The 19,181-nt window shown below is 42.5% G+C and overlaps 1 protein-coding gene across 29 annotated transcripts in view; it reads left to right on the plus strand.

The window, feature by feature from the left end:
• CADPS (calcium dependent secretion activator) overlaps window positions 1-19,181 on the plus strand; it is a 781,950-nt gene that overhangs the window by 699,479 nt on the left and 63,290 nt on the right. For 16 of the 29 annotated variants that reach the window (XM_082344670.1, XM_082344669.1, XM_082344650.1 and 13 more), the window contains 4 exons: window positions 3,166-3,313; window positions 10,394-10,408; window positions 11,288-11,362; window positions 12,252-12,335. In XM_082344670.1, coding sequence (XP_082200796.1) covers window positions 3,166-3,313; window positions 10,394-10,408; window positions 11,288-11,362; window positions 12,252-12,335 — 322 coding nt within the window. The remainder of the gene's footprint in view (window positions 1-3,165; window positions 3,314-10,393; window positions 10,409-11,287; window positions 11,363-12,251; window positions 12,336-19,181) is intronic. The other 13 variants (XM_082344661.1, XM_082344671.1, XM_082344655.1 and 10 more) reach the window with 1 other exon arrangement.

Raw genomic sequence — 19,181 nt, forward strand, 5'->3', positions numbered from 1 at the left:
TTTCTGAATATCAGAGACAGAAATGAAATCCGTCTGATTTGACATCATTATCATCACCCTGTCTATCCCCAGACACACATCCAAGTTCTCTTTCCAGTTCATAACGGTTCCATTATTTTTCCTCATTCAAAAACACCCGAAATCCCCCAAGCAGCACAGACTACTCTGGATCTCCAGATGTTGTGTAGTTTAGTTGATGGATCAGTTGTGTGTGATGGGGGCTGGGTTTGGCTGAGAGTGAACTGAGTTCATTATTTTGTATCTTGGAAGAAGAAAAGAGAAGTAATAGCATCAAAACTGGAAACCAAAAGGGCAAAAGACCTGCACAGCCCCCGGTAGGGGAGCATCTCGGCAGGAATTGGTAAAGGAGCCACATGCTGTGGGGAATCTGGGCAGGTGTCCGATGGCACTTCTGGAAGCTTAAAATCCTGGTGATTCAGATTCTGTGTTTTGCTCTTTTCTTCCCAGTTTTAGAAGCAAAGGCAGGCCTATTTCTCAAACCAAAGATCAAAATCTTTCCTTAGGGTTTTGAATTCCACCATTTCCTACATGGTCTGTATCAATTTTAGGAAAAGCAAGCCTTTCCCTATGGCCAAACCATCCCACCAAAAACTTCTTGCAGGGCAGTTTCCCTGTGGTGAAAAGTTCTCCCTTCATCTGTACTAGCGGCTACAACGCAGTAGAAAGAACACTTACTAGCTTCTGATCTGTGTACGCAATCATACAGAAAGACATGTATACCCTTCTCTGAAAAGGCAGACTTCTGAGAAGGGAGTAAGAAATAAAGACATGCTGGGAAGAAAAGGGAAGACATAGGGATGTGAAAGGTAGATAGTGACTGTTTTCTCCCTTACCACATGCCTTGGTGTGCAGGAGCTTAGCTCCCTGACCAGGGATCGAACCCACCGTGCCCTCGGCAGTGAAAGCTCGGAGTCCTAACCATTGGACCACCAGGGAATTCCCCTTACCACATGTCTTTATGGATCAGCCACCTCCAAGAGTGTGAGCTACTAAAAGGCAGGGAGTGTATCTTGTTCATTTTGAACTCCTCACCTTCCTCGGGTCCCCGCCTCATGCCTGGCACATAGTGGCTCTTAAGTAACCTTTTGTGAACAGAAGTTGGTCAGCTGCACATGTACACCTGGCACTGGACACATAAATACCCCCATGTCCCTTTCAGTTGAGGCCCCAGACAAAAGCAGATCAGGGCAAACATAGGGGCAAATGTCATCCCCAAACCTCGAGATTCAGAAGGTAAAATGTGAAGAAGTCCTTGGATGTTGTAAGACATAGAATCTACATTAGTAGAGCCTGGAACATTTGCTTTCCTCTTTGGGACAGAATAAAAGGGCCTTGTTCTAGAAGGGCAAGGACATTATTGCATAAATGTAAATACTCATTTCCAAGTTTCTCAGCAATTGAAATCATTCATCTGATGGACTTGATGGCGCCGCTGGTCTAGTCTGTGTCAGGTCCTGTGCTCCGCACAAAATAAGGCACCCTAACTGCCCTCAGAGAGTCAGTGGATTAAGTGACCTCTCCATTCTTGGCTTTTCCTTCCCATGGAGCCCTATCCGTCATATTAATCTTGCATTCAGCTTCCTCTTTTCACAGCCGCACGCTCCAAGGGCTATGAACAGCTCTCCTGTGAAAACAGAAGACGATTACTTCATTGTAAGGGAGTGATTTAGCATTTCCATTTCTCAAACTGGGCCGGAACTGGCACACAAACCTCAGAAGATCAGCACAGGGACCTGTCCAAGTCAGTCCCCATCAGGCCCCCTTTTCACAAAACCAGAAAGTGATGTATTTTCAACGTAGCTTAAAATGATCATCATGATTAGAAAGCTTCTTCAGTGCACCGAGCCTTTGGGAGCCAAGATCATTTATCTTTAACATGATCATATAATATATAGGAGTGTTTTAAGAGGTTTTTTTTTTTTAAGTTTTTTTCTTAAGAACTGGGCTTCCAACCTTAGAAATTATACTTGGCTTCCCTGCCTGCACCCAGGGTGTGTTAGCAAGCTGGCATCATTTCCTGAGCTAACTAGCTGTGTGGTCCTCCCTATGCACTGTTAGAAAACTGCTACAAATACCTCTTAAAGCAATGCTTTCCTGGTGGCTGCATGATCTCCAGAACCTGACTGTGAACAATGCTGAAAAGATGCAGTGGTCGAAAGGAGCTTTAATAAAACCACTTACTAACCAGGTGCTTTTCTTTAAAGACATGTCATGACGTGACCCACTTCTCTGAAACCTTTCAAAATCTAGCTGGTCCCCTTTACAATGCTGATATCAAGGATTAAATCTTACCCCTGTATTACCAGCTGGCCATGTCGGACTAGGGTTTTCCTGTGTGCAGTTAGCACGTTGATGGGATCATAATTTGGCCTGTGTCAAAATTATGTCATCTTACGTTTCCACCGTTGTACAATTCTTGAAATGGTAAGTATATTATGATATTTTTACTTATAAAAATACCATATTCTTATTACAAAATAATACATTGACATCGCAAAAACAGACAAACAGACAAACATAGTGGAAGCCCCCCGGGACCACTCCTCTTAATTTCGCTCTCCTCCCCAAAGGTAACCATCTTATTTTTTTAGTCTTTAAAGCAGTATAATAAGCTTGTTGGATTTTTTTTTTTTTACGTCACTCTCTTTCAAAACCAGAAAGGAAAAAAGAAACCAAACAAAACAATAAGTGTAATTTAAGATATTTCCCCCCATGAAGTTTTTGAAGATTAGAAGCTGTTTTTTGGGGAGGGGTTTTGCTGTTTTTCTTAATGAAGTGATTCAAGGTAGTCGGTTGCCAGTATGAGAGAACTTATATATGCTATAATGCTATAATTGGGTTTTTGTTCATTCATTCATTCTCGTGCAATTAGGGTTCTCCCTAGCATGTAAACTATAGACAGAAATACGCCAAGCTACAGGTGTTCCATGTACTGCAGAGAAAGGAAGGGTTTACATGGCTGTCTCTGTGAATAGGCCTTCCTTAGCTGGGAAAGTCATTTTAAAAAGAACACATGTGAAGTCATTGTCGATTGAAACTGATTACAGCCTTCAATTTTCTTTTTCACTGACCTCTCGGAAAATGTCTTCTCCACCTGCCGCCATCTGGATGCTGAATTGGTCTTTTCCTACTTTGTTTTAATAGAACCAGGATTGCATTTGAAGTTAAGCTGCAAAAAACCAGTCGATCAACAGATTTTCGAGTCCCACAGTCAATATGCACCATGTTTAATGTTATGGTTGATGCCAAAGCTCAATCAACAAAACTTTGCAGCATGGAAATGGGCCAAGAGGTAAAAAAAAAAAAAAAAATTACAGATTTCCGCCCCCCCCTCCATCGATCATGTAGAAGAAAACTTCACAAATTCCTTCCATCTACACTAGTCTGCTAGTTTCAGAAATATACTCTAACATTTGTGGATTAAGCCACAGATGAATGTTTGGTATCTATTTGTTAAGTAAATTTCTAAGACATGTGCTGATGACTATGCCAGTCACTTGGAAGTGATTCTTGGCTGGGGTTGGGGTGACCGTAAAGTTCCCTTAAGTCAGATGAAGTTTGATGACCTTATTTATTAGGCTGGCATCTCCAACGGATCTGTTTGCCAGAATGCAAGTCATTTTCACACTGGAAGTGCATTTTATCACTTTGAACATCTGGACAGCAGGAGAGGGCTCTTCCTAGCATCATGCAACTTCCAGGATGTATAATATTAGCTCACCCTGCTACTCAGTCCCCAGCCAGCAGGCTTTGAATTTCCAAGAAATCACAGGCTTTCCATTTTCCTTAGATTGAGTTGATAGTGAATCTTCCCTGACCAAAAGTTTAGTCCTTTGCTAAGTTTCCAATTCCCAAGTGGTATTTAAAATGTAAAGGAGAAAGAAACAGCAACTTGGGCTTGATTAAAGACTATCATGATCATTTTTCTCCGATGGCCTTAAGCCAGCTAGATATTCATATACCAATTTAGAATTAATTCAGAAACATTTCTGGCAACTCTCATGTTGTTGCCAATTGGCATAAATTGCTCCTAAATCAGATCTTACGATACCAGCCTTATATGCTCAGAATTTTTACTAAATTATATTTGCTCCTTATTCGTTATTTATTTTCTCTTTCGGCACCTTCCATTTTTAAATGTGGGCTGGTGGTATTCTCTTCCTGGCAAGGTCATCTCTAACCTTCTTCCGCCTCCAAATCAGCTTCCTCAACCACCCCTGTCAGCTGCTTCTCCTGACAGATTTTCTTGTTGGGCACCTTGCCCCAGGGGCTATGTTCTCTAAGCCCTGGGGTCAAATGCAAGGTGCCAGTGGTTCTCTTTCCTGGCTCCATTTGCTGCATGAGAATTATCTAGAGCAATAGTTCTCAAATTTCAGGGTCTGTCAGAATTATATCCAGAGAGCTTCTTAAAACCCAGATTGTTGGGTCTCACCCCACGAGTTTCTGATAGGTCTGGGGTGTGGTCCAAGAATTTGCATTTCTGACAAATTCCCCAGTGATGCTGATGGTCCTGGCTGGTCTGGAGACCACATTTTGAGAACCACTGGCCCGGAGCCTCAGTATCCAAAAAGAGTTAAGGGGAAGAGCCGAGGTACAAAGGACAGCCTCCTGAGGAAGGCTTGGGTTGGGTGTCCAGACCCTGGGTCTCTTGCCCTGGCTGTGATGCAGACTGGACCTGATCAAGTCACTCGGCCTCTGCAAACCTCAGTTTCCTCATCTGTAAAATGATAGCACTATTCTAGTTTCATTCAGGCTGTTTTTAGCTATAGACTCCATTCTTCAAACCTTACCAGGAAGGCCAGCATACGAAGTGAATAAAATTAGAGCTGTTCTGGATGAAATGGGGGGCAGGAATTCAAGGAAGAGGGGGCCCAGAGCCCAAGCTACCATATTCCTCTTCACACTGCCCCCCAGGCACCCACACCCCCCCGACACTTCTCTGGGGGACTCGGAACAATCTCATAGGCTTCACAGAGCCCACTGTAAAAACCCTGTTTTTAGTGATCTCTAAAGTTCATTAAAACCCCTTTGAATTCAGACTTTTCAGGGTCCCATCCCTTTTAAATTTTTCTCCCTTTGAGCTTCCTTTTTAAAAACTGAGATATAATTTACATACCATAAAATTCACCCTTTTAAAAAGTATGATTCAGTCATTTTTAGTATATTCACAAAGTTGTGCAACCATCACCACAGTCGGTTGTGGGACATTTTCATCACCCTGAAAAGAAACTCAGGCCCATTAATAATAATTCCCCAACCCTCCCTCCCTAGCCCTAGGTAAACACCACTCTTCTAGCTGTCTCTAAGGATTTGCCTATGCTAAGCATTTCATATCAATGGAATCTCATGTGTAGCCTTTGGTGTCTGGTTTCCTTCACATGGCATAATGTTTTCAAGATTCATCCATGTTGTTGCATGTATTAGTACTTCCTTTTTATAGCTAACTAGTATTCTATTACATGGATATACTACATTTTGTTTATCACTTCATCAGTTGATGGACATTTGAGTTTCTTCTACTTTTTAGCTACTACGAGTAAAGCTGCCTTGAACATTCCTGTACAAGTGTTCATGTGGACCTAAGAGGGCAATTGGATATATACCTAAGAGTGCAATACACCTAAGAGTGAAATTATTGGGTCATATGGTAACTCTGTGTTCAACTTTTGAGGAACAGCCAAACTTTTTTGCAAAGTGGCTGCACCATTCTACATTCCCATCAGCAATGTGTGAGAAATCCTATTTCTCCACAACTTAGCCAAAGCTTCTTATTATCTATCTTTTTTGGTATCACCATCCTAGTGTGTGTAAAATGGTATCTCATTATGGTTTTGATTTGCAGTGATATTGGCCATCTTTTCATGGGTTTATTGACCACTTGTATATCTTTGAACAAATGTCTAGTCATTCAAATCTTTTGCTCATTTTTAAAATTGGATTGTCCTTTGTTGTTTAGCTACAAGAGTTCTTTATATATTTTGGATACTAGACCATTATCATATATATGATTTGCACCTATTTTCTTGCCTTCTGTGGGATGGTTTTTGTTTTCCACCTTCTTGGTAGTATTCTTTAAAGCATAAAAGTTTTTTTAAGTTTTATGGAGTCCAATTTATCTGTTTCTCCTCACAGCTGCTTGAGATGTCCATTTTCACTGAGTTTCACAAGGATGACACCATTCAGGGTAGGGAAGCATTGTTACACAGGGATTGGCCTCCCTTCCCCCTTGGCAACTTTTACAGTCCCTCTTCAGATTGACTCAATGGTGCCCGCAATTATAGAACTCCTACATACCTGGACAGATGGCTAAACAGTCTCTTCAAACAAGCTTAGTCACTCTGATCTTTTCTTTTTGAACTGGAGTTTGGGGAGAGTAATAGGAGTTGGGTGGAGGAGTGGAGAGGGGGGGTTGTCAGAAACCCTACTGAAAATCTGATGAAGTGTATGAGGCCATTTCCCAGAAAAAAAAAAAATATATATATATACTTTCATACAATTTCAGGGCCTTGTCAGGCCAAACTATAGACCCTGGTTGGAGATATATACTAAGAAATAACAAGTTGATTTTGTCACAGTGGACCCTGTCTCTTATCTTTACCACTGATCACTTCTATGCTAGAGTAGAATGCCCTTGGCTTAACCTTGAAGTCTTGGTTTTCTAGACTAACTTGTCCAGTGGCTTAATAACTACATCATATGGACTCTACCCCTTAGCTACCAAACTATGTGACCTTGAGCAAGTCACTTACTCTCATAACCTTGCTGTCGTTTATCAAATGAGAGATAATAGCATGTAACACACAACCTTTGAGAGGTATGCAGCTTGTCAAAATTGGGGATAAAGCTTCCTAATTTCTGGATGTAAGATTAGAATGTTGTCATGGATATTCCCAAGTAGTAACATTTTTGAGGCTAAACTACTTCTTTCTGGACATTGTTCTATCTGATATAATAGAAAAGACTTCATGTATTTACCCCTAAATGATTCAAGGTGTTTTGTTGTTTTTTTTTTTTTATTTTTAATGAAAACAATAAGTGATACTCATAAATGTTTCCCAGTTTCCCAGAACTAGTGCACAGACGTCCAGGCTAAATGATCTTTGTTAAGGGCCCATCCAATACTGTATTCTAGTCTATGATTCTTATCCGAAGCCCGTCAGTTTCCCAAGCCATGCTAGAGAGACCTGCTATGCCATTTCTCCTTAACGTAACTGAATCAGAGACACCTAAGTGACCAGCTTGTGAGAAATGAGGCCTTTTCTGACCTTAGAATGCCAAGTGACTGAGAACAGTGAGAATGAAGCCAGACATCATTGTCTGTAAATATATACTTCCTTGAAGGACCTTGCTCTTTGGCTGTGACCTTGACTAGAACTTTATTGGGAAGTCTCATGCAAATGGTCTCTCAATTTTTCTCACTTTGTAGAATGGGGATATTCATCTCCAAAGTAAAACTGAATTGTTAAAGTGAGATTGGCCAAGTATGGCTGGAAACATCATGATATTGAGAGGAGAGAAGCCCAGTGTTTTTATGTAGTTTTCATTTTGTGAATATTGGGTAGTAAACTCATATTACAGATCTAGTTACCAATACCTGCTTCCACCTGGATTCCAACTCCCTTAAGGTATTTTGGACTAGATACCGACCAGGTGATACAATATTCTCCAATTTTAAGATCACTTTCTGAATTTCATCACTGGGATAAAGTCTCATTTAAAGGCAGCTGTTGAAACATTTGTTAACCATACTTTTCCATCTTAAATATTTATTTTTTCATTAAAATTTGTGAAGCACCAATAGAGAGGAAATTGTGTATTAAATAGTTTCTCACTTGGTCTAGTGTGTTTTCATCTCATTTCCAAGGTCAGATGGTCTTAACAGAAAGACAACATACACACAATCTGTTCCATGACAAGGCAAAATGTGCAGCACAGGAAGTCAAGTGGAATAATTTTCACGAAGTGATTGTGAATTTGCTGCAACTTAGCTCATCAGAAGCAAAAGTAAACTCTCCAAACTTTCCACACCATTGAAGATTAGTAGTTCCCTTGCCATCATCATCGTCATGATCTAGTGCCCCAGAATATAACTTAGGAATATTGTTGTTATTATTAGGGTCAAGTCAATCTAAGAAGGCCAACAGAGAGGACTGGAAAGTGCAAAAACAGGAAGGATCCCTTTTTGTACCCATATTAAGATGCAGATAGAATTGGATAGTTCATCTTACTGCAAGAAATTTTGTGACAAGATAGTTTAGTTAGGGGGATGGTAATTAAAAGATGCCCCAGTAGTATTTGTATCCCTTCATGGAGCTTCCCATCTGCATGGAGCAATATATCTCCCAAGAAAGAGCAGAGTGAAGGCAAAGTACTTACTGTTTCTCCAGAAAAGCAAGTCAATCAAATAAGTCTCAGGAGAATCTGGTAAAAGGAGTTCATGTATTTTGTAATTACTTGAATGGGGATGGGGACTGCTTTGATACGTACCCGTTTGCCACGTGATAAGCAGGGTAGATATTCCCCTGCCCTACTATATATCCCAAAGTAGGTTTTATTTAATTCAAATTATAGTTTACATACAATAAAGTATATATTTTACATGAGTTTAGAGAAATGTATACACACATGTAACCACCATGCTAATCAATTAGTAATTGTGGGAGTAATTCTGCCAGATAGCACTTCTGAGTCTCTAAACCATGTTTCCACGCGTGGTTTCATGACTTTGTTAGGTGAATATGATTTCTACATTCACAACAGGGATAATTCTAGCCCCATTGAGGAGGTAAGGAAATAGACCAATAGAGATGGACATGCTCAAGTTTCCTCTAGAAGTAAGAGACAGAATAGTCATAGCAAACACTTTTTTTTTCATAAGTAGAAATTAAGAAAAGTGGAGAGGAGTGGAGATCATAATATTCACCTGGAGAGAAAGGGAGAGACAGTGGGACTACCTGGAGATTAGCAGGGACCATATTTGGCATGAGAATACTGAAGATAGGAAGAGGTGCCCATAAACCACCATGTCTCCCTGTACTTCAGTGTGGATTCCTTAGAGAATGAAAAGGTTTGAGGTTCCCCCACTTCTGAGGAGAAAGCCTGTTTGTCTTTGGAGAAAGAATGACATTGTTAACTCTTCAGACCAAGAGCCTCAGTCTTTCCTGGTGCAGAATGATTGCTCTTGGCTTTGTTTGCCATTTCAGCCAAGTGTTTCAAGAGATTGTTTCTTTTCTCAATGATGTTCTTTGCTTGGTTAGAAGCTCCTCATTTCATATTTCATACTATTTTGCCTGCAACTAGCTTTTCGGAGTTACTTAAACCTTGTAGTTAATTTAATATAGGTGGATCATTTCTAGCAATTCCAAAGAAAATCTAGCAGAGTGAGGCAGTCTCATGAGGAGGGAAAGTAAGCATATGATTCTGGATCTTATCTCAAGACCTAAAAATGAATTTGGAGCCCCATCAATACTCCTGAAATTCTTTTGCTCTGACATCTTTCTTTGTGTTTCTAGCACAGAATTCTGCAGATAGTTTTTGCATTTACCTTGAGGTTTATTGCTCTGACTGGTAAATCCTTTCACAAAGCTAGCAGTAGAACCAACATGGGTCCTGATTTATCAGGACTACACAACATGGGCCATTCACTTTATTATTTTCCTCTAATCAACTAAAAGGAAAAATTAAAATGAGATGACTCATCTCTCCCTACCCTTATCTTCTCCATTATGACCTTGAACAGATAATAATATTTGAATTGCAATTATAGTTGACAAAATGTTTTCACATGTAGACCCTCAATTTCATCTTCAAAATAGATTTATGAGTCTGAGAGCAAGACTGGCAGGAAAGGACTTAGCCCTGGTTTTTTAAATAATAACAATAGTATAATGATAATAATAATAATTGAACGGACCTGCTAAATATCTTCATACAGGGTTTGCCTCATTCCCTTTCCAAAATCAGTAATTTGTACTGGCTTCCCCCCTTCTCACTGGTCTGGGGTAGTAGTAGTATTACCTGTTTTTTGTTTTTTGTTTTTACAGATGAGGAAACTGAGCTATATTTTCTTAGACATCATGACTTCCCAACTTTGCACTGGAACTTTACCTAGGTCTTCCAATTATAATCAAAATTCACCTATGACTTTAAGTGAATTAACCTAATTCACATCCCTTTGGTCGCTTTCAATAATTCTGACTGCCAGTTATCAGAATATCAAACCACATTACTATGGCTTATTATTTCTGTATGTTTTCATAACTTTTTGGATGGTTTGTTTGATTTTTATTTTTCTCATGTGTCCTTTTGTCCTAATTTTTATTTGCACTGTTCCTTTTTCTTTTCTATTCCTAATTAATCATCCTTCTGAAAGTTTGCTAAAGAGTGGGTAAGTGCATTTTCCTTTCCAAATATCAATGTTTGCCTTGTTATTTTTTATCATGGAAATATGGAATAATTCAAGTGGATACTAAAATGATCTAATAAATATCAAGGAGCTGGCATACAGCATCTCTTGTTGAAATCGCTTTTCCTTTTTTCCTGGCATTTATAGCAGATTTTTGTTGGTGTGGGGTTGGTTTTTGCATTACTATTTAAGTTTAAGTGACAGCGGCAGTTCGAGAAATTGAAAAACTTAGCAGCCGTCTCAGGAGAGGCTCTAAACCTGGGTCTGCTTCTCCACAAATGAAGAAACTAAGGAGCTGCCACAAGGGTTCATAAAGAGACTCTTTGCCCTCACACTGAGTCAACACTTGGAGGTAGAACCCGGGAGCTCTGAGGCAGTAACCCAAAGGACCTGATGGTTTGAGAACAGTTTTTGCAAAATCAGTCAGTGTCTTGGTGAAATTCCCTTTGGAATTTGTGGCTCCCTAAGTCACATCACCCAGCAGTTTGCCAAAGATCATTTTCAGCCTCTCTATTAAATCATTGTGGTATCTTGCTTTGTAAGACCCCGATCAGCACACTGCCAGACCAGCCCTTAAGCCATCCATGCATGCTATTTGTAAATGTGTGTGTGTCTACACATATCAAAGCCAGCAAAAGCTTTGGGTGAGGAACAGTGCGCCTGGTAATTGTTTTAAGAGCTTCCGATCTTTCTCCATCAAAGACCTGGAATCATAATCTTACAGCTGCTTCTGGGACCATGGAAATAAACTGGGTCCCATGGCCAGGTTTTACTTATAAATTGCGTTGTCTAAAAATGACCTACAGATGCAATGCCATCACCTCCCAAACATGCTAATATTTGTCTTTCTGTGTTCTTTAGCATCAATACCATTCAAAAATAGATGAACTAATTGAAGAAACTGTTAAAGAAATGATAACACTCTTGGTTGCAAAGGTAACCTTCAGCTTCAGGTGAAATGTTTCATTGTGAACATTGCTCTGTTATGTCTGCATTTCCATTAAAATATGACACGTTAAAAAGTTGCGCTGGGCACTTGCACTTCTCAGGAAACAAGATCGTACGTCACCCAGCCACAGCTCCGAATGATTTTTCTGATGATTGCGAGCGTGTGAAGATGAATTGATGAAGTGGCATATGTTACCTTAATAAGAATTTGTCCCTAAATGTTGCTCTAGGTTATGCAGGAAATATTTGTTTTGTTTTTCAGCCCCGACAAAGTTAGGTTTTTAAGAACAGAAAGTTAAACGGTAATAAGGAATTCTGCCATCATGAAAACCCCCTTTCCGCTAGTTTCACATGCAGTGAGAGTCATAATAAAACATAAAAGTCAGATAAAGCTATTTCAGTCACCCTCATGAATTATAGAATTTTAACTAAGTAATGCTGAATGGGAAGACATTTATATTTGCCAGTGCTAAACTTCTGTTTCCCCCAAATTACTGATAAAATACAAATAAAAATAGATTGGATTAAATGTAGTGCTAATATGTAACGTAAAAACTGCTTTGCACAGTTTTGGATTTTGAAAAGTGCATTTAATAATATCGCATGCTATACGCAACTCAGTAATATTTTGTCACTTTGCACTTCTGTAACGCTCTATATTTGCAATCACATAATAATGAAGAGAAAGCCGAATAAGTCAGATATTTCTATGTAAAGGCAGTCTATTCCTTTCCCCAAAGACGGGAACCAAATAATAGAACTTAAAAATGATCGAGGGCTCATTGCTGGTCTCTAAGCGGTTGGGAAATGTTGCTCTTTCTTGTGAACAATCGTCGTTTGAAGTAATCATTCTTTTTCCTTTTTGCTCTTTTACTAGTTTGTTACAATCCTGGAAGGCGTGCTGGCAAAATTATCCAGATATGACGAGGGGACTTTGTTTTCTTCTTTTTTGTCATTTACCGTAAGTAAAGAGCTGCTTTCTTTCCTGGTTTTTGTTCTAGTTGGGGTTTGGGTTTGGGTGTGGGGAGGGGAGCTATTGTGTCATTTTGGTTTGGGTTTGTGCTTATCTGTTCATTGCAGTCAACTACCAGTGTATAATAAGAACACAGGGAAATAAGCAGAACATTTCATGACAACAGGTAATCCAAAATCATTCCTATTTAATTTGTGAATATATAATATGTATGTGTGTATAAGCACGTACATAGACACACACACGTACGTCTCTATATGTATGTATCCAAAGAAAGGGTTGCCGGCTACGCCCACCTGAGCTATCTCAGGGAGACCATTTAATGTTTCCCGGTTACCGTTTCCTGCAAATGAGGAAAATTAATTTTAGAGGTTACCAGTGGAGACCTACAAGTCAGATAGAGCTTGTAAATAGGTTTTATTTGGTCCTCACTGCGTCAGGTACACTTTTCTTCACTGAATTAGTTGCCCACATTTAAGCAGCAGGAGGATTCAGAGGTGTCTGTATCCCAGGGTTTCCTCACGAAGTGAACGGTCGGCAGCCCTGGGTCTGCACGTGTGCATTGCAACAGTCTGCTGGAGCTCAGTCAGGTAGTCCGCACAGACCAGACACGTGTTTGCCAGTTTCCTGTAACCCCCCTCCTGGCTGTTCCGCTCATTCCCCTACCTGCCTGGGCTTGGGGACACTGGAGTTCACAAGCTCTGGAGCAGATGATCCAATCTGTACACGTTCTGGAGAGCTCTAATTCTGTGCCAGAACTGGGCATGCGCATGGAAGTGAGTTAGGTCGTGGGCAGAAGCCAGCCTAGTTCTCTGTAGGTAAGTGATCAGTGGAGATGGTCACTGTAAATGGGCTGCCTCAGGGGCCCAGTTCTCCCATCCTTCTGTGCTAGGCAAGCCCTGCGGCTGTGTGCTTTCTTGCCCTTTCTGATAGCAGGGTTCTTGCTGGCTCTAAGACCAGCTGTTTTCCTCTAACAATGCCGTAAGAAAGGCGATCAATTTAGGACCCACTATCTATGGGTCTTTAAAGCAGCCTTACTATCTATGGGTCTTTAAAACATGTCTTCTAGGAGATGAAGAATCTCCTAGAGAGGCATTGAACGCCAAGGCAAAGCCCAGCACGGGCCAGGGAGTAGCACATGATCATCTTTGGAATCCAGCAGAACCGGGTTCAAATCCCATTACCTATCTTAACCAGCTGTGTGATCTTGAGAGGTGTCTCATCCTCTCTGAGCCTGAGTTTGGTTTTGATTTTGGTTTGTAGGAGGCATGCCATTGTGTCCTTTTGTTTTTGGTTTATGTATATGTGTGTTACTTGTGGTCAACTACCAATGTTGTATAGGAGTGGGGAGTAGATAATATCTTCCTTGATGAGCTATTGTGAGGATAATAATGAGAGTGGAAGAGCTTAGCATGGTCCTCAATAAATGGCAGCTTTTTTTTTTTTTTTTTTTTAATTTTTGGCTGCATTGGGTCTTCATTGCTGCACGTGGGCTTTCTCTAGTTGCGGCGAGAGGGGGCCACTCTTCGCTGCGGTGCGCGGGCTTCTCATTGTGGTGGCCTCTCTTTGTTGCAGAGCATGGGCTCTAGGCACGCAGGCTTCATCAGTTGTGGCACTGAGTTTCTGTAGTTGTGGCACTGAGGTTCCATAGTTGTGGCTTGCGGGCTCCAGAAGGCAGGCTCAGTAGTTGTGGCACACGGGCTTAGCTGCTCCGTGGCATGTGGGATCTTCCCGGACCAGGGCTCGAACCCATGTCCCCTGCATTGGCAGGCAGATTCTTAGCCACTGTACCACCAGGGAAGTCCCAGCAGCTATTATTAATAAAAGATAACTAAGATAATTATTATACAATGCAAACATACATGCCATGCACATAAGTTCTTCCCAAATATACCCCTACTTTGGTCTTTCCCTAACCCACACATTAGATTTCCTGGGAATTAAGGGAAATGTAGACAGAAAACATTCAAAACAATTTTTAGATTGTATGTGTATGCACATTATCTACATGCCCAGCGTGTTTTGCTATACAGCTCTGACCTTCCCAACTATAAGGATTGAACTCAATCCTGGAAGTGTGATGGCCTTGGTCCCCGGAATTTATTGGCAAAGGTGGGGTGGGAAGAGGATGGTGACAATAGGAATTCTATTTGATTCACTCAGTAGAACCACCCGTAATGTGTCAGAGCTGAAAGGAAACGTATCCAACCCACTTCTTTGACCAAAAAAAAAAAAAACAAGGGACAGAGAGGGGGAGTAATCTGTCTAAGGTCACACAGCAATGGGAAGAATGGGGACAGGAACCCAGGTCTTCTGCCAGCTTCTCCCCACCACTGAACAGCTTCCTGGAGAGAGTGGGATTCAGCTGGCAATTGCCTGTCACTAGAAGGCAGATGGGCAAATGAGTGGGGAAGATTCATAAAGAAGGATTCAGGGCACATGAGTGGGAAATATTAGAAAATCTTTCATTCCTCAGTGAAGTCATGGAAATGGTAGAAAGAGGCAGAATTAAAGGCAGCTTTTCTGGAAAACATTCCCCTGACACCCACAAAAGATACCACTTTCTTTGAGTCTTCATTTTGAGCAACTGTTTTTACTGCACTGGATTTGAACCAGTGCAAACCAGAAAAGCCCCTCTGCTCTTTCTCGAGCAGAATTCAATCCGCCAAGGGCCCACCCTAATTCCCGACCTTCCAAGGGAGCTAGTGAAAGGTGGCAGCGGGGGGGGCGGCGATATCAAGGACATGGGGCCAGGGAGATTCTCACGGGAGGATTAGAAACAAAGAAGACCTAGCGTAGCCCATGCAGGAGTTTTCAAGCCGAAATTCTCATCCTCTCATCTCCCTTTTCGGAGACATTTTACAGCCGCACAGCCTGCCTTGTGAAGTCCCCATAACCACGGAACACTTCGGGGCTGTTGCTGGGCCTGTGACTTCCCTTCCTTAGTGACACTTCTCCCACGTACTTGGCTCCCCCAAGGCCAAAAGCACCCACTTATCATTTGCAGCCTGTGTTCTCATCCCTGCTGGTGTTCCAGCGTTGGAGAAGGCGAGCCCTGCTGAGAGGTGGCAGGAACTTCTCCACACGTGGATCCGGAGCTCCTGCCCAAATTCTAAAGGGCCTTTCAAGACTTCCTGCAGCCCAGTGGTATTAATTACCCCGGAGAGGGGTGGAGGTGTAAGGGGAGAGCGGAAGAAGCAGGTATTGTGGAAAGAGCCTTGAAATCGAGGATGAGAGAACCAGCTGTGGGTCCTGGGACCCCGGACAAAGGCATAGAGATGGTGCCAACACGCTGGCAGGATCTCCTTCACTCCGCTCCCATTTCTGATTCAATTCTTCAAGTATTACTGTGCACTTACCATGTCCCCACCTCAGCGGGGCTGCCAAGTCTGAGCCGTGTGCTCTGCCCCCCAGAAAGCTGACAAGTACTGACAAATATGCCACCCTTTCCCCCTCTTTCTCCTGCTGAGCGCCTCCTTTCCTGGGTGGGCTTGATTTCGTGGTCCAAGCCAGACATTTTGGAAAACGTCTGCAGTGGCACAGAGCAGGCAGGAATATTTATTTCTCGTCTCCATCTGCATTGCTTCCTCTCTTGGAGAGGAGCTGGGGGGGAGGAGGGAGGAGGAGATGTGGCTTCTCCGTGCCAGCCCGAGAGGCGCCCAAGCGCACCCCTCCTCTCCTCCATCCCCAGCTCCAGCAGCAGTAGCAGCCTGGGATTTAGGGAGGTTCGCCTTTCGAACTTTTGAAAGATCAGCGCAGTTGGAAGTCACAATTAGCAACTATCCGCCCATTCCCCCCACCCCTCCAACTGCAAGACGTGCTTCTGTGTGGGTTGCGTGCTTGGAAGAGTCCCTGTCTTTGTGGGTAGTCTCGCACTGTTCTTTTCGGAGGCCAAGAAGGGGGGACAAACAGGTGTCCAGGTCGCCCTCCCAGCAAGTTTAAATCCTTTCCTCGGTCCTATCCAGGTGTTACCAAATACGCTGTTTCTGGAATCTGTTTGTTCGTTAGTTCATTCATTCACCCAAAATATATTTACCAAGCACCTATGGGTTGTGGTTTGTGCCAGGTGCTAGAGACGCAGCAGTGAGCAAGGACGACGTGTCCTCTGTCCTTTTGGAGCTTACATTTAGGAAAGGAGACGGAATTAAAAAGGAAAGAAAATTGTAGAGTCAGACACTGCAGTACAGACCACACACTAGAGACAGAGAGAAGGGAGTGGGTGGGGCGCGGCGTTCCTTCAGCCACGATGGTCCTGGACGGTCTCTCCAAGGAGGAGACGTGGGGGCCGAAACTAAAAGGGGCCAGCCATTGGTAAAGAGGAGGGGAGAACCTTCTGGACAGAACAGCAGCTACAGTGGCCATGGGGCAGGAAAGCAGGAGGCATTTTTGCGGAACATTTTGAAAGGAGCACGAACGGGATTTAGGGATTGAGTGGACGTTGAGGGTAAAGATTCAATTGGAGGAGGCAAAGGTGGAAGGCTCGAGAACCGTGATGTATCAAGAGCTCAGCTGAGCTGAATGAGTCCTGAGAGTCGGTGCGATACCGTGAAAAAAGGCATCGTGGTGTGGGGAGACCTGGGACAGGACCCCAGCTCTGCCCTTCCTCAAGGAGTGGTGTGACCTGGAACACGGGACCACCCTTTGGCTTTTAGTTCCCCTCAGTGGCTATGTTAGATGAATTCGGAAGTGCAAAATAGCTACAAGAGCTTCAGCTCCTATCCTTTAAGCACTTGCTAAGTGCCTGGCACTGGGCTAAGCGCTTTAAATATATTTTTTCTCGTTGAATCCTCTGAGTAATCCCACTCCAACAAGGCTCTCCTGCAGATGATGGAACTGAGGCTCCAAGAGGGAAAGGCCTCCAGCTCGAGTAGCCTCCTGTCTCCCTCTAAACTCTGGAGCCTCCAAAAAAAAGTGAAAATGTGGGAGGATGCTCTATCTGCCCCTAGCAGATAGAACAAATACATCGAATTCCCTGAAGCCCCCTAGAATTTACCTAAGATCCCTCCATCATCCACATCCATCTGAGATGGTCACAACATAGCGTGGAAGCCACTCGGTTCAGGAAGAATAAAACCCATGTTAGGGCTGTCAGGGACCCAAATCCCATGGTCTGTCCGTTCTCCTAGGTCTCAAATTACCCTCATTCACCCTTTTTTTTCTTTTTGCCAGCATTTTAATTGTTCTGCCACTTAGAAATGAAATGAAGTAGACATGCTTCTTTTCCTACTAGAATCCGAGACCAGGGCTGGTGTCAGTGTAGATCAAGCAGCACGGACTGCTTTGGTGCAGAGCTCTTTTTTTTTTTTTTAAGATTTTTATTTATGTGGACCATTTTGAAAGTCTTTATTGAATTCGTTACAATATTGCTTCTGTTTTATGTTTTAGTTTTTTGGCTGGGAGGCCTGTGGGATCTTAGCTCCCCGACCAGGGATCAAACCTGCACCCCCTGCATTGGAAGGCGAAGTCTTAACCACTGGACTTCCAGGGAAGTCCCGGTGCAGAGCTCTTGATGACAGGCCAGAGAACAAGACTGCCACCTTGGTCAAAAGCCAGAACTGGATCAAGGGAATTCACTTCTGTCCTCAGAACATTTTGGTCAGGAAGCAGTTCAAATGGTAGAGTCGGGTGGGTGTTGATAGTGATTTGTTAGTGTTATTTCTGATGGTGTTCCATTTTTGCTGTGGCCTCAGGGAATGCCCAGCATGGGAGAAATGGCTTTTTTATAGTGTGGGCTGGTGATGGCGGTGTAGACAGAGAGGTCTTGGTTCACCCTCAGAGGGTAACCTCATCAAATTATCAGATGCTGAAATCATGTGATTCAAGTCATTTGGCTTCTACACTTCAGAGTGGAGGTAGCTGCCTTGGACAGAAGCACCAACCATGGTAGTAAACACTTACATTTATTGAACATACTATGTGCCAGGTACTGTGCTAAGTGATTTACATGCATTTTCTCATCAGATCCTCACAAGCAGCCTGTGTAATAGATATGATGATCATCCCCATTTTACAGATGAGGGAAGTTGAGTAATGTGTCCAAAGTCACACAGCTTCTGAGATTCCACCTTAGATTTACTGCTTTATTGTCGCCAGAATGTTAGTCCTCATAGAAGCCCAGAAACCCAGAGATGAAGTCAATTAGTGACTCTTCCCAGAACCATCCACTAACTGTGATCATTCCTGAGGGAAAGAATCATCTATTTTTCACATCTTACCAGCAAAAATATTTTATAATTTACCCACCAGCCAATCAGTTTTGCAGTAAAACTAAAGGAGTAGACATCCAGAATCTCCCCACTTCCTTTACGCTTTCCACATAATCTTTCATTTTATGCTACTCTGTTCAACACATGTTTGTGGAGTTCCTACTATTTGCTGGGCACTGGAATCTTAGCACTGAATGAGAGGGACAATGCCTTTTATTGTACATTCTCATGAGGGAGACATAGTCTCATCTAGTAATTTACAAGCATGGCAATTATTCAGAAAGAGAGAAGTAGCTGATGCAATGGAACCATAGCCCAAAGGGACCCAACCTCATCTGGGAGGACATGGAGGAAAGGCATTTGAGCTGAGATCTAACAGATGAGTAAAATTTCACCTGGCAAAGAAGAAAACAAAGAATGTTCCAAGGTACCAAGACTTGGAGAAGAAAGGGAAGGTCTAGTACATTCTGGAAACGGGCAGTTCATTGTGACTCAGGGCAAGGCCAGAGCAAAAGGAGGAAAATGACAGAGATGGAGTTAAGGAGCTAGTCTGGAGCCTGGTCATGAAGGACCTTGCCTGTGGTTATGGAAGTTGAGGGTTTACATGGGAACATTATGAAAATTGATC

This window comes from Balaenoptera borealis (assembly GCF_965194805.1).
Source record: "Balaenoptera borealis genome assembly, chromosome: 12".
Classification (NCBI taxonomy): domain Eukaryota; kingdom Metazoa; phylum Chordata; class Mammalia; order Artiodactyla; family Balaenopteridae; genus Balaenoptera; species Balaenoptera borealis.